Source organism: Muntiacus reevesi, chromosome 3 (genome assembly GCF_963930625.1).
Source record: "Muntiacus reevesi chromosome 3, mMunRee1.1, whole genome shotgun sequence".
In the NCBI taxonomy this organism is placed as follows: Eukaryota; Metazoa; Chordata; class Mammalia; order Artiodactyla; family Cervidae; genus Muntiacus; species Muntiacus reevesi.
Genome location: NC_089251.1, coordinates 245,144,686 through 245,171,139, shown reverse-complemented (window position 1 = coordinate 245,171,139; position 26,454 = coordinate 245,144,686). Strand labels below are relative to the sequence as shown.

Below are 26,454 nucleotides of genomic sequence, written 5' to 3'. Positions count from 1 at the left end.
TTTTCTCCCTTTACTTGGGTTGCTTTTATTTAATATTCTTAAGAATGATTATCTGAGTTCAAGAATCATATTTCCATCGGTTCTAACAAAGAAGAAAAAAAAATACTCATTTCACAATTAAGATAGAACCAAAAGCTTTCTCTAGCTGTCAGTCAGTTTCCAAGCTAATAAGAACTCCTGGGACTTTATCTATTCTTCCCACAGGGAGCAGAGCTGGTATAACCGAGGATACCTTTATCCTACCGCTTAGGTATAAAAATATTGCCTAAGCAGAACTGGCAGATTCACCAAATAAATAGAATGGTGAAATGAGTACAATATTCTTAGATGTATTAACAGCTAAACAGGCTATGTATGAGAAAAAAAAAATCACTTAAAGCTTGCTTGAAATCTTTTATATTAGTTTAACAGAAACACAAAAAAACAATGGGAACATCAAAGAGAAAAAAACCATGGAAAAGTCAACTTCTACTATATATAATATAAAACACACATACATATATATATTTTAAAAACCGTGATGACACAGTTTTGTTTCCAAGTATGCTTTCATATTATAGATCTCATCTTCCATCCTTCAAGTCTGGTTGACAGGATACAGAATCTCCTTCTATATGTTTTGTATCCTTCTGTCTCTTCCTCCTAGTTTCGCCAGTCAAAATTCCATGCCGTTCTTTAATAACCATGCTAAACACTCCCTAATCAATGACCTCCAAATAATTAGAATTAACTTTCCTTCTCTGACTTTCAGTATTTTATATTTGCATCACCACCCACCTAAAAAACTGCAAAATGCTAGGCTTCTTGGGATGTTATTGTAAAAACCTTTATATAAAGTGAAGTCCTCACCACCTTGTACGGCCAGAGTTTAAAAAAGAAGCCACAATCATCTGAAGTCAACACAAGACCTTTTCTGGAAAACACTGGAGAATATACTATGCAGATAATAAAAAAGAGGACTGGACATGGCTCCTGGGGTGGTTGGCTAGAAGTTTAATAAGTTACATCTCAAAATTTAAAATTATTGTGATCTGTTTTACTCCTTTGGTCTGTGGTTTCTTCTTCTTCCCCAGGGTCACATACCATTTGGTAAACATAGCAGCTGAACACCCTGCTGGGTTTCTGCTCTATGTGCAGCACCAGGTCTCTGTCAAAGTAGACTTCGTGGCTGTATGTCTGTAATGAAAACACAGGCAAATGGGATTTCCTCTTCACATAACAACCATGTTCAATACCGTTTCATTAAGACGTCACAGCATCTTTAGGGATGCCCAAATATATACTTGAAGGCAAAATAGTTGCCGGAAATAGTTTATTTTTCATTATTTGTGGATATGCAGATGACTTAGAGAAAAGCATTACACAAAATATTAAGAATGAAGAGTCTTGGACTTAGGTGTCTGAACAACCAGATTCTATTGCCAACATTGCTACTATTTCACTTGTGACTATTGGCAAGTTGCTAAATCTTTCACATTCTCCACTGATAAAACAACGATTGGATTAAGTAACATCTACTGTTCCTTACAACTTTTATATTCCTTATTACTCAAAAGGGCAGACAAATGCTTCCAAGAGTGCTTGAAAACCCTACATGATTAGAAGTCTCTATTAAGTAACTGTGGGGATTCAATACAGAAAACAGAATTTTTATTTTTTCAAAACATTACCAAACTTGTAAAATGGGAGAAAATCGGACTGTGGTCAGATAGCATGTCCCAGGAGAAAACATGAAGCTTTATCTTTAAGACCACTGGTCAGCAGGCATCCTCTACTTTCTAGGGGAGAAAGGCTAAAGAACTCATTTTGTCATGTGTGTAGGAAAATCTCTTTCACATGGTCATTGGTATAGGTGAACCTGGACTGACATGAAAACAGTGACATCTGCTCCAACAGAAGTCACCTATAAAGAAAACTCTTACAACTTTGTATTCTGTGGACTCTACTCACCACATCCCATGACTCCACGAGTGGAATACTTTTAAGTAAAGTTCCATATTCATTACAGTGGAAATCCAGGTGAGCTTTTCCTTCAGCATCTATTTGAGTAACAGCTACGACAGAAAGCAAATCCAACTCATCTTCATAGTCGACAATTTTGAAAGTCTTAGGGAACAGAAGACAAAGTAGAATAAAAGAGGGGCAAAATCCAGTTTTGATTATTTCTACACTTAGGGCTTAACTATTCTAACATTATAAAACTATGTAGAAAGAAAAATGAATGGGTGGGAGCATAGGTAGAAATGTATCTCCAAAGGCTGAGCTGATTTACCACACCCTCACACCTTCTTCCTCTGGGCCATGAACATTAACAAACACATCTAAGTCTAGTAAGTGAAATGTAAGGCAAAAGTCACAATCATCAGAATATAACTCAATAATTTTCCTAGAAGAGATTTCCCTAGGAAGCATACACATCAACACAACAAAAAAATACGCTAATAACTGTTTTTTCAAGTTATCTTGGTCTTATGAACACTTCTACAAGCAAAATCTCATGAATAATTTCAGTATGAAAGGAGAAGCTGATGGGGATGCCCTGGTTCAGACAGCTTGCATAGTTCTACTGACTAAGGTTGCATGGAGCTTCCCAACCTTTATCCCAGGGCAAGTTCATGCTAGTTTGGTTTATTATTTCTGGTTAAAGTCATACCTCTTGTTCTGGGTCATCATCCAGAATGCTAAAATTTCTTTTTACCACTCGTCCAGAAGCTGTAACAGTGGGTAGGTTTTCATTCTATCACATGGAGAGAAATAAAAAGCTATGACAAGTACTGTTATGTGTAGTTGATGGCAAGACTAAACAAATTTGTTAAAACTAACCAATCCTTCGCCAACATCCATAAGTCTTTCCTCAGTTGAGAAAATTCTGAATCGGGTTCCAGATCCTCCAATTAGTAAAAATACTTTATTATAATAAAATTCCCAAAATAGGCAAAAATAAACACAGAGGTTACAGATTTAGTATGTGACTTGCCCTTCTGATTTCTGCCTTAGTATAGTACAGCACATGTTTGAGTAAACTCCAGGAGTTGTTGATGGACAGGGAGGCCTGGCGGGCTGCGATTCACGGGGTCACAAAGAGTCGGACACGACTGAGCGACTGAACTGAACTGAACTCAACTGATAGTACAGCAAATAAAAGAGTGGATCTGCTTTTTTCTCTGCATGATTTTCTTCATGTTCTTAATTTGTATACTAAAGAAAAAGACTCATTTGGAATTAAAGAGTGGTGTGTGATTTTTTAACCCAATTTACCCTAGGTTTGCACAATTAATTAAACCTAGAGGTCAACAACTTATCAAAAAAATTTAAAGAGAAACCCAGAAAGGAAACAGAAATAAGCAAAAGATAAAGTCAATATAACTGGCTCTTTTCAAACCTCATAGGTACATGGGGCTAAGACTGGCTACCCATATACACAAAATGAACAGACTTTTACAGGATTGTGTTGTTCTTTTCAGCCACACCAAAAGGCAAACACATTTGCACATTATATTCTCCTATACACAGTGATATACAAAGGATTTTAAAGTACTGCTGACTTACTTTGTTCTTCTCTCTGTTGGCCAAAATGACAAAATCTTCAGAGATCTGATGCTGGGCACTATTATTTTCTACTTCACTTAGCTTTAAAACTCTGAAAAGGTAAAAAGGATTCTAAGAACCTAAGACATCAACACAGCATCAAAGTGTCAAAGCTGAACTACTGAAAAGAAACTGAACAAATGAAACTTATACTAACAACACTGAGTCAGTTCTCTTCTCCTCATTACTCCAAAATATTTAACTTAAGTGTCCACAACTTTCTTCAAATTTAGAGATTTTTTTAAACAAACAAAAATAAAAAGCACTGGACTTGTGGCAACAGGTGCTACTGAAGCAGCTTGCTGAGGCTTACACTAGCTTCCACACTGAAAGTCGTTCTAAAGAACTTCCTCTCTGCATTCTGCGGTAGGTCTTTAATGTTTCAGCTTTAACAGTGGCATTATAGTAGATACTTACATTTTTACTTCTGAAGATAGAATTAGTTATCAATGAACAACACTAAACGTTAAATATAATACAGACTGCATTAGCAACTTAGTCTAAGTTTTCATGATACAGTAATATTTTAAAACTGCAAATGACTTCATACTTTTTTTGTCTTAGCATTATATGTAAAGATTTGGGTTTTCTGAGTGTAAATGGCCTCACAGATCAAGCTTGTTAAGCAAGTGAAAATAAAACAATTTTTGCACCACCCACACAAATCTTTTCACAGCATTAACAAGCATTAAAAACACAATGTCCTCAAATCTTAGAGTCTCAAGTGCAAGTGAAGACAGAGCAGGGAGGAGCAGCCCCTGTGGCCAAGGAGAGCTGAAGGCCTTTGAGTTTTGCCAGAGACAAAGAAATCAGATTATATCTAAACTTCTTAATTAGTTATCTTAATTAGTGCCAATATTTAAGAGTGCCTATCTTTTAAAACCTGGCAAAAGGACAATACACTTTTTGAAACTTATTTTCTTAAACTCAAACTAATATAAAAGATGGGTGGTAACAAACAGGAAGAGTAAGATTTACTAAAGCTGAACTATACTTTTTATGACATTCTGTAAAAGTTAGTACTCTTTTTTCATTAAGTTCCTTCATCCTCCTATAAATTGATCCAGAGTAGACTAATTATCATGAGGCATACGAAATAAAGAATGCAGACATGGCCCTTGTTATTCAACAGATACTCATCGAGCACCTGCTCTGCACTAAGACCTGTGCTCCATGCCAGGGTTACAGGGGTCAGCAAGACAGACTCGTTCCCTGTATTATAGAGTTCATGATTCCAAAGCGAGATGTTTAAACAGACAGCCAAACAAATAATTAGTTTGAATTTCTGTAAGTACTACAGAAGAAGATTACATAGTGGACACAGTGAAAATATGACGGGGGAGCTAATCTAATGAAGGGTACCAGGGAAGGACTCTCTGAAAAAGGGACATTTAAAGGGCCATAAAAGATGGACAGAAATTCATCAGATAAGGGAAACAGACTCCAAGCAGAGTGAACAGGTCCTCAGCTTTCTGACAAGACAGCATGACGAAAGTAAACTGAGTGGGAGGAATCTTTTAGATTGGCTCCTATGTTGGTCTTTTATCTTAAGTGCAACAGGAAGCCATAAAAAGGTTAAAGCAGAATTCACATGGTTCTATGTTAATGTTTCTAAAAATCCTAGCTGCTAAGAAGAAAACAGACTTAAAGAGTAAAAAGTAGATTCTTGGAGTCTGGTAAGAAGGCTATTACTATAGTCTAGGCTAGTGATGACAGTGGTCTAGCTAAGATGGTGTCAGTGGCCAAGGGCAGAAAGAGGCAGACTTAAGAAATGTTAGCAAAATAAATGTTAGTAGCAAAATAAATGGGATTGATGGGATATATGGGGTGTGTGTGTGTGTGAGAGAGAGAGAGAGAGAGAGAGAGAGAGAGAGAGAGAGAGAGAGAGCATACAGGCAAATGCAACTGAGTGTTTAAGTACATGTAAACTGATGAAAAACAAGAAGGTAAGAAAGTGTTAAGAATGAGTCTGGACTTATGACATAAGCTTAGATGAGAGGTTTAGGTAAACATAAAAATTTTTCAGAGTTTTGGTGTATACATGATCTTTGAAGCCAAGGGAATAAACAGAAGAATCAAGCAGAAAGGGAACAAAAAGGAGGGAAAAGAGGGTCTAATCCTGAGGACATTTAACAATTAAAGTCTGGTTTAGAAGAGGAAGAACATGAAAGGATATTAAGAAAGATCAGAGAGGGAGGAAAATATTCAGGAGCACTGTGGAGTCAGGGAAGCTAAATGAAGAGTGTTTTGATTGTATGAAAGATGTGGGTAAACTAAATAAAATAAGGTTTACTTCAAACAACCTGCTACTTCTCCAGCAGTAAGACTGTCTTTTAGAACAAAGATAAATCATCTCTCATTAATCTTGGAGAAATGAATTAAGACCTGACGTGAAGGAACCAATCCGTGATCTCCTTTCCTTCATATGTCATCCCTTATTCATCAAAGAACTTACCCAAATGTAGTATTTACAGAGTAACGACAAGGTTGAAAGTATAAAGTAACATTTTCTAGATGCCATTCTCTGAGGAAGCACCCTACAAGCAGCTAGTAATTTCCACAGTTGGCTCAGTAGTTAGCTGGCAAAAATAAAGTTGCCAATAAATACTACCAAAAGCTACTTTTAACTTTAAAGTAACTAACGAAAATACTCACTTGACCTGATTTGGGCCAACATGTATTATTCTGCCAGAAGCATCAGGATGGAAGTAGATCCAATCAGATTCTAAAGAACAACATTCCATTTCTTGGATCCCATTTTTTGCCTGAAGTTGGGACAAAATATTGAAAATAAAAATTAAAGGAAAATAAAATAATTTTCAAAACCAGTATCAGTGATAGGTCAGTAAGTCAAAAGTAAAGGAAGAGAAAAATAAAATATTAACCAGCTGAACTGGGATGTATATTAGGGATAAATTAGGATACTCAAGCTTGAGAAATCCACAACATTTAAATACAGAAATTTTACAGATGTACCATGCACATGTATTATACCTCACAAATAATAAGTTACCATATCTCAAGCATCTAATTTGTGTCTGGCACTGCATTACATGTTTTCTACTCATTATTTCTTTTGAGCTCAGCAATTCTTGAAGCATATATTGCTATTCTCATCATATGCATGAGGAAACTGATGCACAAAGAGGAAAAATCATTTGCATAATGTTCTGCACCTACTATTAATAAACAGCAGATTAGTCTTCAAGGTACATGGATTTTTCCCTTATTTAACTGTCATAATTATGTGCTTGCAGTCTCCCACAAATACATGGGCTTCCCTGGTGGCTCAGAGGTTAAAGTGTCTGCCTGCAATGAGGGAGACCTGGGTTTGACCCCTAGGTTGGGAAGATCCCCTGGAGAAGGAAACGGCAACCCACTCCAGTATTCTTGCCTGGAGAATCCCATGGACGGAGTAGCCTGGTGGGCTACAGTCCACGGGGTCGCAAAGGGTCGGATACGACTGAGCGACTTCACTTTCACTTTCAGTCTCCCGCAACTTCTTTCTCCCTTTCCTATCCTCAACAAATTGTCAATCAGAAGAATAGACAGCACAAAAATAAACATGCTGTGAAACAGGTCAGACAGTCTTCCTGCGTAAGTCAGATATTAAACTAATGCTAAGGAAATGGTCTAATACTACCTAGTACTTAAGGTAAGTAGAGAGATTTATTTCATAGTAGTATATTTAAACATTAAAATAAAGAAAAAGATACACCATATGGATCACATATGTAACAGATGTTTTACGTTACACACAGGAGCACTGGGGACTAATACCAGCATGGATAATATTAACTTTACTGGCTTTATCCAAGTCATTTAATTTCTCCAATGTAAAATGAAATGACACCTTTTTTTATTAGATACTCAAAGTTTTTGACATATAAAAGCATTAATTCCACAGCATATACTGATAGGACACTGTGTTCAAGGTATGACACTAGGTGTTCATACCTGACATGCACTAAACATAATCTCTGTTATCCAGAAGCTCATATTCAAGAAGGGAGACAGAAACAGAATAAGGCAGTGGAGAAAATAAAGTATCCAAGCCATACACAGGATATTATCAAGCATCTAAATCAGGTAAGCAGAATTTCAGGAGCTTGAACCCTGCCTTAAAACGAGAAAGTGGCTTGAAAAGAGATAACAATCAAAAGCACAGATGTGTTCGTCCATATAGCATGCATACGCAAAAACATGAGTAGCAGACAAAATTGAATTGAGAAGCAGGGTGTCCAGTCATGAGAGTGGAGAGGCAGGCTAGGGCTACATCACAAGTGCTTTGTATGCCATGTTTTTTTAAAAATTGTAATTTAGCACATTTTATGTATCAAATTAGCACAGGTATTTTAATTTTTCAAGAACCTAATGATTTCTAAGAGAAATGGTTGTATTATTGCATTTTACATATAAGAACGTCAATGAAATTACATATCTTGGTTGCAACCACTGACTTCCCGAATGGTGCAGTGGTTAAGACTCTGTGCTTCCACTGCAGGGGGTGTGAGTCTGATCCCTGGTCGTGGAACTAAGATCTTGCCTGTGTTATGCAGCATGGCCAAAAAAAAGTTAATGTGTCCATTTTGACATTAGCTCCAAATGCTCCTTCGTGTAACATAAAACTTTTTAATGTTTTTTTAAATAAAACACACACATAAACATGCACACATAACCCATATCTTTCTTTAGGAGACTATTCTCTTTATTATAATATCTAAACACAACATGCGAAAGAAACATTATCTCTCTCTCTGTTAAATACCAGGCAGCATTATTATCAGCTTCTGGAGTTACTATTTGCTTGAATGCTAGTTTAAGGCTCAGTTTAATAGAAAGTTACAGGTCATTTTCTGAATTCTTCAGCTCCCGTGCACATATGTTTCCGGATTACCAACTTTTCTGACTGACAGGTGCAGAAGTAACGCACATATGCATCATTAAGGTAATGTCACTGCAATGAAGTTGTCCAGCAAAGTACTGAAAACTCCCCTAGATTCAGCAATTATTTATGAATATACTAAAATACAGATCTGACTAAATGTTACAATTAGTAATTATACAAAGAGAGTACTAGATAGGCATGCTTGATGTAGATGTTGAAGGCCATTTTATACACACACATAAAAGAATATATTATCGGTTCTTATTTAGGAAGAATATGAACTATGCAGGGTTTGACTGGATAGAAATTTCAACGAAAAAGCAATGTGACAGAGTCCCGGTGGCTGAAGGATGTCCACTGCTGGGAGGCAAATAACCAAACCACAAACTTGTGGTAAACAGTCCCCAGAATCCACTGGCAGAGGATGTCACTGGGCTGGGCCAAACAGGAGGTGCCACATGTGACAGGTTAATGAGAAAACAGAAGGGAAGAATGCTTCTGCAAAAAAAAATTCAAAGATACTATACACAATGTTTCCTGGTGGTCATGATCTAAAGGGAAATAGATAAATAGACCCAAGACTGTGCAAATCTTTAGGGTGGTGAAAGGTGACCGGTGACTCTCAAAGCCACTGGTCCTACAGAGACTGACTGAGAAAGATTCTGCAAGAGAAGGGTGTGGAATAAGCTGAGTCCGTCTCAGAAAAAGTTAATTTGATATATCTAGAGGTTTCAGAACTAAAGTAAACCAACAATATAAAACAAGAATATATAAACAAAAATATAAAACCCCTCCTCTGTGCACTCCTTCTTCTGCACTCATCTCAACCACTGTACTGAATGGACTGCATTTTACTTAATCTACACATCTGCTTTCTTTTGAGAGTATAAGCAACTTGTGAGAAGGGACTGTCTCCAGCCAAGTCAGGCACATATTAGGTCCTCAATAATGTTTACTAAATGATAAATCAAGTCTAAGTCATTTTGAAAAGGAAAATAAACAAAATCAATTCAAAGGGTAAAAATTTCTGTTGTCTTGCTATATACCCTTTCTTCCTATTCTGCCATATATAACTTTAAAATATCCTTGAAAACTTGGTGTTTCAATGCTTATACTGTGACCAACAGAATACTAGCTAATTCTGCTCTGAAAAACCAAGAGCAACAAACTGTGAAGAAGCAGAACCTACAACACAGTCCACCAGTAATTTCAGGGGCAGCCTGAACATATTCCACCAATGATTCCCACTATGAAACTTCAGAGATGCTTTACCTGAGGTCAAGGAGATGGTAAGAAGAAAAACTAATAAATCTTTGGTGCCCTGAGAATTTTCAAATGTTAATAATGTTTTAAATCTGGGTAGTACACACAAGTGTTTGCTATATTCTTTGTGTTCTCCCGTACTTTACACTGTTCACAAATTACTGATACAAATTGAAACGTAATTCCTGGGAATGTGGACCCATTAGAGAAGTAGAGAATAAAGAATTTATGATATTAATTTACTACTAAAGCCTGACCACTATGATTTACCAGGGAATTGTCCTTTAGGGCACAAATATGGAAAACTCCTTTCTGTTTCTTCTTATTGGGTGTAATGATGTAGTGCCAAGGATGGCCTCCAATCTGAAAAGCATTCTCCAGCGAGGACACCTCAAAGAGCAGTGGCGGTGTATCTGCAGAGATGGGCAAAAGGAATTATTAGCTTCTTTGTTCTGGTAGCTTTGGAACATTCATTAACTGAATTCAACCTTTCTTTGCATGTATCATCTATTAATTTCTACCAATGAAAAATGACTATGTTCAAGGAAATAAAATACAGTCTGGAAAGAGGCTTACTGATAAGAAAAGGCAAGTAGGAAACAGCTGTTAGGTTATGAGTCAACTTTCTAGACATCCATTTTCAGCATATGTGTGACTGGAGGGTGATAAAGTGGGCTGAAGATGCCTATGATGGCAAAAAAAAGACAAGGTACGCCTAATAAAAGCAGTTGCCATTTTTAATAAGTACCTCGGTTAGATACTATTTCCAACTCTCATAACAATCCAGCCAGGTTTTAGGTCTAATACTTCCTTCAAATGTGAGGAAGAGATCTTTCATATTCTAGACTAACAGGTTTTATTTAGCAAACTTTACAAGAGAAGTATTGCTTAAGCTTATGCAGTAGAAGTGATACTAGCCATAATGAAAGTAACCGCTTAGGATGGGTCTTGTCGCAGTGGAAGTTTTATCAAAGGAGAGCCACTACTACTAGTATTAGACAAGTTAATTTTAAGGTAATTTAGGTATATCTTGTCAGCCACTGCCTTTTGGAGGCTGACACCACAAAAGGACTATCTGTTAGTGCTTCCTAGTCCTCTTCTTTGATGATACTTGATTTTATACAGAGTGTAACAGACTTACTTTTGGAGACAGGCATTAACAGAAGGTGCTGCTGCTTCTGAAGACCAGAATTCTTTGGGGACAGCCCTTATGAGGATACCGCTTGGCTTGTTTGGGAAGGTGGCTAATCTGAGTCCTTTGTTTCCCTCTAACTTCAGAGTCTAATCTTTTGTTTGTGAGGCCACCACCGTCTGTAAAAGGACTTGTCTTAGGGAGAGCATTCACTACAGAGTTGCATGTTACATATAGAAGTGTGTGCCTGATTAGGCCTCTGCATAAGGGCAACTTACTACTTTAAGCTATACAAAGGAGAAAAACAAATAATGAAACGTGAGTTCACAAACTGAAGTCTTCAGGAGAAGGAACAGATAGATACAAACAAATCAAGTACATTTAAAATGCCCTTGAAGAAACCTTTCAAGAAAAGGGTGATATTCTTAATATATAAAGAGGTCTTTTTTAAGCAATAAGAAAACTATTGACACCCCAATAGATAAATGGGCAAAGGACATCAGTCAGTAAATTATGAAAGATATACAAACATCACATGTGATAACATGGTGGCTACCGAATGATGGTGGATGAGGAAAAGAAGAATTATGAAGAGAAAAAAGTATAATTAGAGTTTGAATTGGGGGTTAAAAATTTAAGTAAGGAAGTTGTAGAGAATATAAAATAGGAACTCATAATGGGAGAAAAATTAATGCAAAAAAATGTATTTAAGAAGAAATACTTTTCCCAGAAGTTGCTAAAAATGGCCCCAAAGTAGCATCAGGACTTGGCTCACTACAACACTGGTGTGTCACAGTTAGCCCCAAGACTCCAAATTTTGATCTCTAATTCTATTCTCAATTGAAAGGGCTAGGAGTTTGGGAAGAATGGCCGATTTCACACCTTGTGATGAGGAAATCTCAGTATTATTAATAATTATAGGAATATTCTTGTACTTTTTTATAAGCACAGAAAATTTTAAAAATCTAAATGTCCATAGTAAACTGGTTAAATAAATTTACAGTTTATGCATATGAAAGTGAAAGTCACTCAGTTGTGCCTGACTCTTTGTGATCCCATGGACTATATAGTCTATAGAATTCTCTACGCCAGAATACTGGACTGGGTAGCTTTTCCCTTCTCCAGGGGATCTTCCCAACCCAAGGATCGAACCCAGGTCTCCCGCATTGCAGGCAGATTCTTTACCAGCTGAACCACAAGGGAAAGTTATACATATAATGGTACATAAATCAAGTTCTTAAACCTCGAGGAGCTTAATTAGCATGTGCACACATACACAGAGGACTACTCTTTGGCAAAGATAATACGAGCACTGCATTCAAAAAGTATCAGAAAAAAATATAATAAAAACTAAGTTTTCCTTCTATTTGATTCCCTCAGAAGTAACTATCATTTATCATTTTTCTGTGTGTCCTTCCAGATACTTCAAGCAATCCTGAAAGCATGTGCTCACATCTGTATTTTTAACACATGCATATGAATACTTAACACAAATGAGGCCTTTTATATACATAGTTATGCACTCCTTTTTTCACTTACTAATATATATTGGAAACTTCTCTATAAAGGGGCAAAAAGAATTCCTTTTTTAATAATTAAGTTTATGACAGTCAAACAACGAAAGAATACCAATGTCACCTATCAATATATATATTGTTTCCAATCTTTTGTAGTTAGAAAAATGTTATATGTTTGTCATTTTGTACACATGTGAATATATCTGGGATAAATTTCTAAAAATGGAACTGCTCAAGGAATACATGTATTTAAAGTTTTGAAATATATTGACAAATTGTCCTCCACACAGGACTCCAACAATAAACAACAGTGTCTCTTCTATACTTTCACCAATCCTGTTACCTAACTTGTTGATTTTTAGGAATCTAAAAAGAAGTATCTCACGGTAGTGTTAACTTGCACTTCTCTTATCAGTGACGTTGGGCTTTGTCTTCTCCTAATTAAAAGTTACTTATATTGCTCTTCTTCTGTACAATATCCTTTGCTCATTTTGTTGTTGTTGCTACGTTGTCATTTTTTCTTATTGCCCTGCAGAACTCATATATAATGAGAGAATTACCCCTTTATAGTGTATGTTGCAAATATGTCCCCATTTGTTGTTTGAATTTTGGTTGGTTTGTGTGTATGCTTTTATTTACTTTTGTTTTTGCTTTTACCATGAAGCACTTTGTCTTTATGAAGCCAAAGTTAGCAATCTCTTCTTTAATGGCTCTGTGCTTGTGTCAGAAAGGTCTTCTCAACTCTGCGATAAAAGGATTCTCTAAGTTTTCTCACAGAACTTTAAAATCTTTGATCCACCTATTGTTTCTTCAGATGTAAAGAGACAGGACTCCAACTTTATTGTTTTCACAAGACCATCTATTAAATAAATCCCAATGGAAATTAATATTAACATTTAAAAGTGGGTTAGGCTACAGATAGCTATATGCAATGAATCTCAAAAATTATATGGTGAGCGAAAGATGCCAGACAAAAATTACATATCATATGCTTCCATTTAAACAAAACTCTAGAAATCTAGAGTGAAAGAAAGTACATTCACTGGTTGCCGAAGGCTGGGGATGGAAGGGAACTGACTGAAAAGGGTACTGGGGAACACTTTGGAGTGATTAAAGTATTCCAAATCTTGATTGTAGAAGTGGTTTCATGGATATAAATATTTGGCAAAACTCAAATTATACAGTTTAAATGGCTGCATTTAAGTGCATGCAGATTACACTTCAACAGAGTTGATTTTTGAAAAAGCAAATTATGAAACAGTGTTCACAGTGTGATTCTTTTTTGGTTTTAGGCATACATACATTATAAGATTACCCAAAAAACACAGAGGTGATAGCAACTAATGCCATTCAGGATGACTGTGAGTGTTTTAAACTTTCTCTATTTTATCATTATTTCCTAATTCTTCTATAATGAAAATGAACTGCTTTGTCTTAAAAAAGTTACTTAAAGTTAAAATGAGTATTATTTGTATAGGTTTTACTGATTCTGAAAAACAAATCTAGAGAAATAAACTGGATTTTGGTCAACATAGTCTGAAAAAATACACAAAGTTTCTAATATAATACGCTACTCTTCTAAACTAAATGTCTAACAATCACTGTATTGTTTTACAATGGCACATGATTTCACAGGTCATATTTTCAAATGTTATTATTTTAAAGCTGATAAAAGTGAGGCCCATACAGGTTAAGTAATTGCTCACTACCATACCACCAATTAGTAGTGGAATTTCATTCTCATAGGAGCAGACCAAGATTGTGATCCCAAATCCAGTCTTCTCTCTATAAACAGGGACCAAAATCACAGCACAATCAGAGGTTCCATCAGCTTTCTTTATCACCCTGTTCTTTGTTTTACTTGCTTATTATCTGCATTTCAAAGAGAACAATACTACCATTTAGGGAAACTCTCTTCAAAATAATACATATTGGTTATCACTGGAGTCTGTAGTTTTTAAATTCTTAACGGATTCCTGCCTCCTGTATTTGTATCAAATATAGTAGGATATGGCAATCCACTCTAGTATTCTTGCCTGGGAAATCCCATGGACAAAGGAGTCTGATGGGCTGCAGTCCATGGGGTCACAAGAGTCCAGACATCGCTGAGTGACTGAGCATACACACACACATAGGAAGTATTGCTAAGGCTGAGTTTTTACAAAACTGCCTAATTCAGCTCGCCCAAGACGCCAAAAATTTGAGTAATTTTTAAAATATTTATTTTTAACTTCTTAGAAAATTGGCTATACTTAACTCTCTCAGTCCTCATACTTTTGTTATTTACTAATAAAAAGAACATTTCCTTTCTCACAATTAAGTCTTTCATTTGTTTCTTGATCTGTTGATGATGTAAAGTTATATAACAATAGAAAAAAATTGTATTTTGATCCATATTAGAAAAACCTTTGGAGTTTTACCTAAATATGTGATGTTTATTGGTTAGAAGTAAATGTCCACAACATGATAAAAAATAATTTTTAATGAACTAAGAACAAAGATAAACAAATATGAGGATAACAAAATATATTTTCTTTTTAAATTTACTCATGATTTTTACATCTATCTGCATTAAGTAATCCTTATATTGATGAGATGAACTCTGGTCAGTTATGGTTTTGCTCAATTTTGTAGCAGTTTTGTTTTCAACAAACTGCTGAATTTGATAAGCTAATTAAATGTAGAACATTTTTATTATATTTATAAAATTGTATATAATTTTCTTTTTTGTGCCTTGTTGATCTTTAAGTTGGGTAAATTTCACAGAATTGTAAAATCTGAAGTTCTAAAGGAGCTAAGGTATCATCATTTGTTGCAACTTATTATTCTATAGATAAGGAAATCAAGACCAGAAAGGTAAAGTCACTTGCCAAAGGTTACAGATCTCTGGCCAAGCAAGGTCCAGCATCCCCAGGCCTTTATTTCAATGAATAACAGATTTCTGTGAACATTTATGCAAAAGCAAGAAATACTCTGCATAGGAGCAAAATGAATTGAATTTAGGAAAAAAACATTTGGATGATTACAATTAATCACTATCAATATGACCACTTAATTTTTAAGGTGAAAAAAGTACTATATTGTAGCCATACCTGTGATTTTAATATTACAAGGAATGCCAAAGGGAGCCTCTCCTACAGTTCCAGTAGTCCCACCCCATCTGCATGCACACCCTAAGTCAAGTTTCTGTTGCATGAACTAAAAACAAAACAAAACAAAAATGGTGGCTTTAGCACCTATTTATTTGCTGTCTGTTGAGAGATAAAAAAAATCAAATTCACATGTATATGACAGAGAAAATGTCTTTATTTATTCAAGGGCCTTTCTATTTATCTTCCCACCCCTCTGTTAAAGGTTACTTTGCCTTTCTGCATTTGTACAGTTTTGTAGAGCTGAAATCTACACTAGAGCCTTACGTAAAAACATCTCATTAAAAAAAAAATTATACCTCCATCCAAATCTCAAAGTTAATCTGAATATGGCAAATTTGAATTTTCTCTACCTGCTTGGTGATGGCTTGGAAGCTATAAAGTCTGACCAGTCCTGAGCTGTACATCACAATCAGTATTCCATGAGACAAGGTGGCATCTGTGACGTTCCCGAAAATCTGAGGGGAAAGGTAGACATCACCTGAGAAAAGACCAGAAGGCCAGTCCTCTGAGTTTTCACTGTGGTATGTGTATCTGTTTAATATTCAGTTTACCACTAAACACTGCTGCCTAACATTCCAACTTCATTAAAATTTAGGAACTTGCAGCTAAGGTATTATTAGGGGTGAGTGGTAACCCCCTAGGGTCTCAAACTGAAGTACTAATGGGCATTTAATATATATCCTTCAAAATGATGCCGCAGCTTTCATTTATTTCAGTTTTGTCAAAATCTTTTAATAACAAATCGCTTTCCTTATGGACGTAGGTGTAAACTGAGCCCATTTAATTCTACCATGCAATATTTTCATGGTTGAATAAATTCTAGGACCTATTCTTTATAAAATATTATTTATAGAGGGACTTTTCTTAGGTAGCGGTGAAAGATTTGGATCTAAGAAAGTAATTCTAATAAAAAACAGCCAACCCCAAAATTTTATCATTACCTTGTTCTTTGAACATTTAATACTATTTGATTTTTTAGTCATATAAAAACCAAACATGTTAAAGACCAAATACATACAGAGACAGTTAACCTAACTGATCTTGAGTAAGGCTTTGGCTCCTTGCTCCCTCTCTGTCTGTTCTGTGCACTGGATCCTGTTACGATGTCCACAGAGCTCTGATAAAGAACTCGATCTGTGCCTCTTTTAATATTTAACAAAAGCCAACCAACATAGACAAATATTCATAGCAAGGAAAGAGCAAGTAGAAATTAAGTGAAAATCTGTTTCTGCTTCTACTCACGATAAATCACTTAGTAAAGGTTTACTACCCCAGCAAAGAGATTAAAGTACATTCTGAACCTGGCCCCTGGGTAGTCTTATTATGCATGGTAAGTGAAAGAGGTACTTTCATTTCGAATAACCACAATCAAAATCAAATCCCTCAGATGATTATCTTGGACATGTAAGAATAACTACATTCCTGTTGTAGACTGTAATACACAATTGTGTAATACACAATTAATCCACAAGCACAAAGAGAACAATTACATTCACGAGTTGTGTTTTTTGTCATCTCTTAAAAGGATAATTATGGTTTGCTTTGTTTTTGACTAGCCCAGGACTTTCTATTCCCTGATCCTTGTTCCCCACTTTGTAAAGAAGGATTTGTGCAATTCAAATGTATTTTCAAATAATGAATGCTAAAATAAAGTAGCCACTCTATTTTAAAATTTGGTTTAATCTCTGGAGTCAAATATAAGTTCAACTTCCAGTTTCTCCATTTACTGCCTTTAGGATTTGGGCAGCTGCTTTTAACTTCCTAATTAAAAACGTTACCAAATACCTAATAAACAATTAAACAATAATATTACAGCTTAATGTCAAAGAATTAATAATATAATTAAATCAGAAATGAGTTCTTACCTTTTTGTTGATCTCCAGAATCCCTATGAGTGAAAAAGGTAGCACATGGAACACTGCAAGGTACAGCAAAACAGGCTGTTGAATGCCTGCCTAAAAGGAAAGACTAAAATCACAGACAGCTCTCAAGAATATATTAAAACCACTGTTTTCCTAGTGGTTACCAGTGGGTAAAGGGAAAGGGCAAGGGATAATACAAGAATTAGGGCATTAAGAGGTACAAACTACTGTGTCTAAAACAAGCTACAAGGATATACTGTACAACACGGGGAATAACCCAGTATTTTATAATAGCTATAGATGGAATATGGGCTCCCCAGGTGGCGCTAGGGGTAAAGAATCTGTCTGCTAATGCAGCAGACATAAGAGACTTGGGTTCAATTCCTGGGTGGGGAAGATCCCCTGCAAGAGGAAATGGCAACCCACTCCAGTATTCTTGGCAGGAGAATCCCATAGACAGAGGCCCCTGTGGGGCTAAACAGTCTATGGGATCACAAGCAGACACAACTGAGTGTATGAGCACATAAATGGAATGTAACCTTGAAAAATCATGAATCATTATATTGTACACCTATAATACTGTACAACAACTATACTTCTATGAAAATTTTTTATAAAAAATTTTTAATTAAAAAAATAAAAACACTCTGTTTTTATGAAGTGAAAACCACCCTCTATCAAATTGAAAAGTTACTTAAACAGGAAAGCCTACATGTTCAAAATATGTCCACTAAACCTTTAGCCCTTCAGAGACTACAAAATACACATACACACAAAAATCTATTAAAGCAAGCATACCTGTAACATTTAACAACATCATATACTTTGTAAAGAACATAATTTATATACTATATAACAAAATGTATGTATATACTATGTAATAGATCATGTTATAATATAAATTAATAGATTGGATTATAATATAACACAATTTAATTTATATCATAAACTGGAATTCTAATCATCAACAGCCTAATCAAAAGACACAGCATTATCATGGTCATATCATTTAGGATTACACTAACATGGCTAAATGAAATAGAAAAAATATCAACAGTTAAAACTTGAGTAATTTCTCTGCTTGAAGAAGGTAGCTTCTTCACTTTATAGAATAAGGTTTAGTGAATATTTTTCTGCTATGGAATGGAAAATAATCTGTTGTACTTCCCCAGAGTGGCTTGAAGAGAATATTTTAAATTTGTGGTAAACAATTTTGAATAGCATGCTTCAGAAATCAAAGATTATTAGTTCTCTCATAACAAATTTTCAGACAAGTTCCTCTGGAAACAAATTCTTTATTTTACTGAATTTTTAAAGATGTCTACCTGCCGGGCCAGTGTTGAACATTTGTTCTGAGCTGACTTGACAGCAATGACTTCCTGAGGAGTGTCCCAGCTCAAGTATCTTTTAAAAGAATAAAGAGAAGTTTACTCATTTGGGTCAGTTTCCTTATACTTCAAATCAAAATATAATAGATATTTTATAAGTGAACAGTTTTGCAGTTATTTAAATTATAAAAGTAATTTATTTTAAAAAATAAAAGAATTCCTTGAAGATCCTCATATATTCCTCATTTATTCCTATTTATATATATAAATAATTTTAATCCTTCTGGAGTCTCAATGAATAAAAATTGTGCTTGATCTGTCAATATTCAAAACTTAGAAAACCAAAACCATTCCTGATGTAAAACAGAAGGTACAAAAAACATTAAAAATGTTACACTCATATTTTGCATGTTTATATTCATTCCAAAAAATTACATCTAATTTATAAAAGTATGAGTTTATAAGTAACAGTTCTTAGATTATACTAGGCTGGTAATTTAACTGCAACAGACTAGTTTTCAGAAAAATCTACCAAAAAATACATCTCACATAAAAAATACTATTTGTAAAAAGTAAATTGTTTTAAAAAAGGGTATCTGACAACTACTAGAGGTTAGTTACTTATGAGGAATACAAAGATAAATGACAGAGGGTCTCCATCCTTAGATTTTCAAAAGCAGTCATGAGGAGAGATAAATAGATTTATAAACTGAGATCCACATATACAATGGAAAACTTAAAAAAAAAAATCTTGAAATATTCTAGGTCATAAGTCTCAATTTTTCATAATCAAACTTTAAACAATAGAGTCATGGTTAATACCTGAATTTGCAATATGAAGCAAGATATATTTTCTCAAGGACTTTTCCTGTAGTTGCTGATACACGAAGTAGCCAATTATGAGCAGTCAGTGCTATGAGTGAGGATTTATTATCTGATGGATCGGGAAGCATTTCTCCCTTAAAAGAGATAAAATTGAAACTGCTTGATCATGAACAATCTATAGTAATCCATATCCAAAGAAAACAGCTAAACAAATAGTCAAACAAGTAAATTTTAAAAAGAAATGTAAATGCAAAAATAAATGAAGAAAGATTAAAATTGTGAAAAATGATTTTCATTATTAATTTATTAAGTCATATTATTCACATAGAGTATTTAAACAGTACCTGAAATAATTATTTTTCATTTAGTTGCCAAAATTGTGCCTCTTTTGCGACCCCATGGACCATAGCCTACCAGGCTCCTCTTTCCATGGGATTTTCCAGGCAAGAATACTGGCTAGGTTGCCATTTCCTCTCCAGAAATAATTATTATTTATTAATTATTAATCATTAAGCATTCAACAAATGTTAGTCAATCATCATCATAATAACAACAATAATACAAGTAATATTAATGATGCTGCTATGACAACAGTTCTTAAAACCAAGTATAACATTAGATAGCATAAGCAATTAAGAGTCATTTCCTAGAAGAGATGTTTCTTTATTCCGAGACTTGTTTTCTTACTGAGAGAAGTTCAAATGGGGAAAAAGCAAGTTATCCCACTAGTCACTGTGGCTCTACTCCAACTCCAAATGGAAAGCTAACATCCAGAATCAAAGCAGCCAAAGAAGAACAGAGATGGACCTAGTTTTAAAAATAATCCCTGACTCCAATGAACTACCCCCCAAAAGGGCACATCTGCCACTGAGGAGCTGCCTTAGGGTGAAAGTCTAAGGCAGGAAGAGAAAGAGAAGTCAAGGGTTCTACTTTGATTTGTAGAATAAAAAGTAAGTTCAAAGATGAAAGTTAAGAATAGAGAAGTTAAAACTAATCTAATGTTGCTTAGGCTGAAAAGTGAATAGAAAAGAATGCAGGCACATTTATTTTACTTACACGCCTTAAGATTTGTCTCCTCTTTCAAATGTTAGGGGAAAGAAACAAGTTTTTGTGTGCATTTGTTTCTTGGTTGTGTGTGTGTGTTTAAACTTATTAGCTACTTAAGTCTTACACTAAAATCATAGGTAATGATGTAAATTTTTTTATTCTTTGATGTCTTGCATAAGTATTATCTCAAGGAATTTTTAAAGTTTTAAAAAATGTATCACCTATGTCTTGCCTATTAAAAAAAAAATTAGGTAGCAAACCTATAGGTTTGAGCTATTTTCCTAAACTAAAAGTTGTATTTCACACACTGTCTCAGAAAAGCAGGGTGCTAGTTTAAATTTAGTTTCACAATCAGTATATTAACAACAATACCATATGCTTTGTTGTTTTTCTCAATGGAAAATCTTGGTTCACTTCAAAGAAGAACACAACGTTCAAAGAGAAGTGAGATTAAGAATTAGGTTACTAGAAACTTTATTTTTGTAAAGGTTGCTCTAAATTTGTGTTGCTTTGCATTGATGTCTTTCAAAATTTTTCTCAATTAAGAAATCTGTCATCCTCTTCCCCTCATCAATGAAAGTGGATTAAAACATTTTAGATGTTGGGGGCACAATAGTTATTTTTAACTTTTAATAAGGAGTTGGGGAAGAAAATGTAGATTTAAAGCTTCTTATTTTTAAAAAGGAAAATTTCAATGAAAAGACAATAACTGTCCAGGGAAAAACTACAATTTTATGTACAAACAAATCTTTTTTTTTTCCTTTTAAAGAATTTTAATGATAAATGCAAAGCATGGTCTATTAACTTTAAACATTATTTTTGGTCATATATTCTATTTTTCCTAAAAAACAAAACAGCCAGATTGAAAGACTGGATTAACTTGCTGCAGTACTCCTTAAATGTTTTCTTACAACACTGATCCCATGGAAAATTAATATTTAGAAATATAACTCAAAATAGGAAGTTCTATGATCAAAAGAGTTGGGAAAATGGTTTGACAATAACCATGCACATTAGTATTATTATAAGTATTAATAGTATTAAAGGCTCTGTGAAGTAATTCTACAAATAAATTTGCTTCCCAACTCCTCTAACAAGGGTAAGATGTTATATCTTATGAAAAAAGTGTTCTGAAAAATACACACAGGGGCAATACGGATCTGATGGAATGAGCTTATCTATTATTTTATTTTTCATTTTTATCTTATTATTTCCTAAGAAGATTAATAGAGAAAACACATAAGAATCCACTTTCAGAGTCATGAAACATAACTGCTGCCCTAAATATTTTATTGTCTCAATATACTAAGTAGAATAATATCTTAAACACTGAGAATAACTACAAATTAGCATATATTGCTTATGAAATCTTTAATCAGTGCGTAACACTTTCTAGTTTTCAAGATTTAAAAATGGTATTACAAGTTAAAAGTATATTCATAGTATTAACATATAATTTTTTAAGACAGAAGTTACTTCATGAGGAAAAATAAAAATAAAAAAATATGCTCTCTTTTTGCTTCCTTTCAAGGTTTAAGAATCACTATGATACTTAAAATGTTTTATTTCCTTATACAATATATTAACAATAAGCAGTTCTAGACTACAAATGTTTTAGAAACATACAACAAAAGCAAATCTTACCAGTGGGCATTCCCATAATAAAGCATCTTCTATTTTTTCTGATTTGGAACATTTTGGCATTTCATAAAGTTTCCGTGGCTCTGATGCAACACTGGGGGGAAAAAAAGATTATTCCTCTTCATAAATAAGACAGCGTTTGCTTGGATTTCAGCGATTTTTTTAATTCAGAGATTTGGAACACCAAAAATACAACTTGCTGCTTTGCTTTCCTCTTCTTAATTAAATGTCAACATTATTTTTTAATCACAAAACTCATAATACACATTCATAGAAAAAATATCAAATATGTAATAAATTATAAAAGCACAAAACTATCCAATATTAATATTTTGGTCCAGTTATTAATATTTTGGCTCATTTCACTCTACTTTTTCTTTATATACTTATACCCACCTGCAGATCATTTTCCAAAATTAGAGCATATTGAATTGCTTCTTTACCTTTTAACATTTACTACCAATAACTCTGTTGAATTCCACCTTCATAATCTATTATTCCAACATTGTGAAATGAAAATTAGTTAAAGAGATCCTTTCTTTCAACTAGTAGTAGAAAATTAGTAGATGAAAAAGATAAAAAAGGAAACTTCCCAAACCAGAAAGAAAAAAGGATTAAAAAAAAAAGAATAGAACATCTAAGGACTGTGGGGTAATTAGAAAAAGTGTAATGTACACATAATGAGAATACCAAAAGAAGAAAGAGAACAAAACAAATGTGAGAGGTATCAAACCAATTATATCAATGATCGCTTTAAATGTGAATGGTCTAAAATATACCTGTCAGAAGACAAACTGATAGAGTGAATAAAAAACAAGACTTGAATCTATGTTATATACAAGTAACCCACTTTAAATATAAAGACATAGATACATTAAAAGCAAAGGGATGGAGAAAGATATACCATGCAAATACTAACTTAAGAAAAGAAAAGAGCAAGTTGGAGTAGCCATATTAATTTCAGACAAAGTAGACTTCCACACTGGAAATTATCAGGGATAAAGAGTAGAATTATATAATGTAAATGCATCTAACAACAGAATGTCAAAATATTGAGACAAAAATAATAGAATACAAGGAGAAACAGACAAATCCACCATTATAGTTAGAGACTTCAAAACAACCTGTCAGTATCTGACAGATCCAACAAGTAGAGTCAGTGAGAATATAGTTGAACTGACCAGTACTGACAATCAGCTGGCTCAAACTGACATCTTTAGACTACTTCAGCAACAATACATTCTTCTCAAGCCCATGTGAAGAGTTCACCATGACAGACTACACTCTGGGTCATAAAATACTAGAATTTAAAAGACTAGAAAAAAACATAAAATATGGTCTCAGACCACAATGGATTTAGGTTAGATACCAATAACAGATAGCTGTAAAATCTCAAAATATTTAGAGCTTAAATGACACATTTCTAATTGACACAGGGGTCTGGCTTAGTGGTAAAGAATCCACCTGCCAACGAAGGAGGTGCAGGTTTGATCCCTGGGTAGGGAAGATCCCCTGGAGCAGGAAATAGCAACCCACTCCAGTATTCTTGCATAGTCGGACATGGCTGAGCAGACAGCACAACTGAGGGACTGAGCGCGCACAAAGGAAAAAGTAGAAAAATGTCTCCAGAAATTTTACATCGAATATACAATGTTTCAACATTAGTCAGATGCAGGAAAAACAGTGCTTAGAGGGAAAGGTATGGCATTTAACATATACTTTAGAAAAGGAGAAATGCTCCTGGGCTGGTGAACACATGAAGCTTCAGGAAGAGTGACATGCTCAGAGGGCATAGAATTTCTGTGCTCCTTCCCACATACCTTGCCCTATGCATCTCTTCCATCTGGTTGTTCCTGTGTTATAAAGTTTTATAATAAACTGGTAATCTACTAAGAAGCCAGTCACCAAAAAAAAGTCACACACACACACACACAAATCAAGTATTACATCATTCAATTTTTTTGAAATGTCCACAATGGTTGAACCTATAGAAACAAAATAGCCTAGCAGGTGCATAGGGCTGAGGGTGGTGAAGGTATGGTGGTGACAGCTAACGGGTAGAGTGTTTTGGGGTTTTGTGAGGTAATGAAGATGTTCTAAAATTAACCGTAGTGATGGTTGCCTATATGAACCATCAGTTCAGTTCAGTCGCTCAATCTTGTCCGACTCTTTGCGACCCCATGAATCACAGCATGCCAGGCCTCCCTGTCCATCACCAACTCCCAGAGTCCACCCAAACCCATGTCCATCGAGTCGGTGATGCCATCCAGTCATCTCATCCCCTGTCGTCCCCTTCTCTTCCTGCCCCCAATCCCTCTCAGCATCAGGGTCTTTTCCAAACCATCAATGGTTCAAAAAATCATTTTCACTGAAAATGAATTTCAAGGATGTAAAAATTGAATTGTATATTTTAAATAGGTGAATTATTAAGCTGTTAAAAAAGAAAATAACTGTACTTTTTTAGAGGAGCAAACTTAAGTACAGCATGTTTGGAATATGCTTTAAAACATTTAGCAACGGTATAAAGAAAAGGAGATGGGGACAGATAAGCAAATGTGGCAAAATCTTGATCAGTTTAGAGTCTAGATAATGAATGTATGGGGGTTCACTATACTATTTATATATGCTACATGAGCAAGTCTGAAAATTTTCTTTTAAAACAAAGGCAAGAAAAAAAAAAGGCAAGTACTTTCAGAACAAAATTCAGAAATTCTTCTCTAAAACAGCATCTAATTAGTAGGTACTTGGATTTTCTGACATCTGGTATCCCTTAGGAAGAATAAAATACTACACTGTACTCAGCAATCTGTCATTTTGCCTGCATTATAAATTCTCTTTAAATTGGTATTTACACAGATGAAACTTCAGCCTTTAGGTTTAACAAGATGTTAAATTACATGCATTTTACACCCTACCCTTATTTTAACCAATTTTTCCATTCTCTGTTACACTAAGCACTAATGTAGGCACGTGTTTCTATAAAAATTAAAGATCAACAGTCAAATGAATTACATAAAAAATTTTCACCAAGATACCTGCTGACACAGCACCGATAGTTGTTAAAATATATTCTTCCTCTCTCATAGGCTATAGGTGATCTGGAATGAGTTGTCCAAACATTCTTAAATTTAGTACTTTCCTGAAAAACACAATGAATTTCGGTTTAGGAAATAACTCATAAGTTTCCGTGCACCAACCTTAAATTGTATATTTAAATTTACAGTTTTCAAAGTAATTTCAAGTACGTTCTTAAAAAATAGTATGTTCAATTCTTCCTCACTCTGCCCTCACATTTTGGCTTAAGTGGGGTAATTAATTTTTAGAAAAATTGTTTGCAAGATATAAGAAAGTCTAAAAGCATGTGACGGTTCTGCTAATGGCTATTTACTAATCCCCCAGTTTCAAGGCCGCGATCGCCCTGCCCGTCACTTGCTATCTTCTTAAAAGGGAACTATACTGCGTAAAAACTGTACCCCAGCAGTAAGCTTGACCCTCCCCTGCGCCCCCCACCCGCGTCGCCCCGCTGCCCTTCGTTCCCCTCCCGGCCGGCAGGCGGTCACCTGGCACACCAGCGCCCGCAGGATGCCCAGGTTCGTCCTCTGCACCATGCCCGCGTCGCGCGAGAAAAAGCCCAGCGCCCGGCGACTGAGCCGGCCGCACACATTGGGCTTCTGGCTTGGGCCCATGGAGGCGCGGGCCCGCTGCGGGACTGGCAGAGCGGAAGAGGGGCGCGCCCCTTACTCCTGTGCCGGGAAGCGGCCACTATCTCCGAACCTCCTGGCCCCAACTCCTCGAGGAACCCAGAAAAACTGACAGCGGGAGCCGGGGCCGGAAGCGCACAACTGTGGGGCGAGGAAAGACAGAGCCGGGGCTGCCGGAGAGCGGAGATTGGGCAGGAAAAGAAACCCCCTTCCGGGCTGGCCCCGCTAACGTTCTCCAGCTCCGGACCCAGCTGCAGACACTGCAACGTACTTAACGCGCGGTCTACCGAAGCCGTTCACTTGCCGGGAAACGTAGTTCCCAGTGTCCGCAGAGGGAGCCTGGCTTGTACCCAGAACTACAGTCCCCATCAGGCAAGGGGGAACGAGCCCTTGCCCAGGCCCCGCCTCCAACCCGCCGCGGCCCCGCCTCCAACCCGCCGCGGCCCCGCCTCCAACCCGCCGCGGCCCCGCCTCACCCCGCTTCTTCTGGTCGGGCGGAGGCTGCGCCGT

The 26,454-nt window shown here is 35.6% G+C and overlaps 1 protein-coding gene across 2 annotated transcripts; it reads right to left on the bottom strand.

Moving 5' to 3' along the window:
• On the bottom strand, positions 1–26,304 carry DCAF17 (DDB1 and CUL4 associated factor 17). 2 transcript variants are annotated; one of them, XM_065931754.1, is made up of 14 exons: positions 26,216–26,304; positions 25,279–25,382; positions 22,247–22,337; positions 19,553–19,689; positions 18,728–18,806; positions 17,406–17,495; positions 15,891–15,995; positions 15,481–15,586; positions 10,010–10,152; positions 6,244–6,353; positions 3,550–3,640; positions 2,654–2,737; positions 1,951–2,106; positions 1–1,176 (listed from the first exon to the last, which is right to left on the bottom strand). In XM_065931754.1, exons 3-14 carry the CDS (start codon positions 22,304–22,306, stop codon positions 1,009–1,011), a joined length of 1,329 nt encoding a protein of 442 aa, XP_065787826.1. In that variant the 5' UTR covers positions 22,307–22,337; positions 25,279–25,382; positions 26,216–26,304; the 3' UTR covers positions 1–1,008. The 2 variants fall into 2 exon arrangements, with proteins under 2 accessions (XP_065787826.1, XP_065787825.1); XM_065931753.1 differs by lacking the exon at positions 26,216–26,304 and adding an exon at positions 25,804–26,186.
• Positions 26,305–26,454: the final 150 nt, after the last annotated feature.

Excerpts from the sequence above, each read along its gene's own strand:
- DCAF17 (XM_065931753.1), bottom strand. The coding sequence starts at position 25,929 with ATGGGCCCAAGCCAGAAGCCCAATGTGTGCGGCCGGCTCAGTCGCCGG. Across the intron at positions 22,338-25,278 it reads TATCGGTGCTGTGTCAGCAG|TGTTGCATCAGAGCCACGGA; the intron begins GTATCTTGGTGA and ends TTTTCCCCCCAG. Across the intron at positions 15,996-17,405 it reads TTCTGGAGATCAACAAAAAG|ATTTTCGGGAACGTCACAGA; the intron begins GTAAGAACTCAT and ends CTTTCCCCTCAG.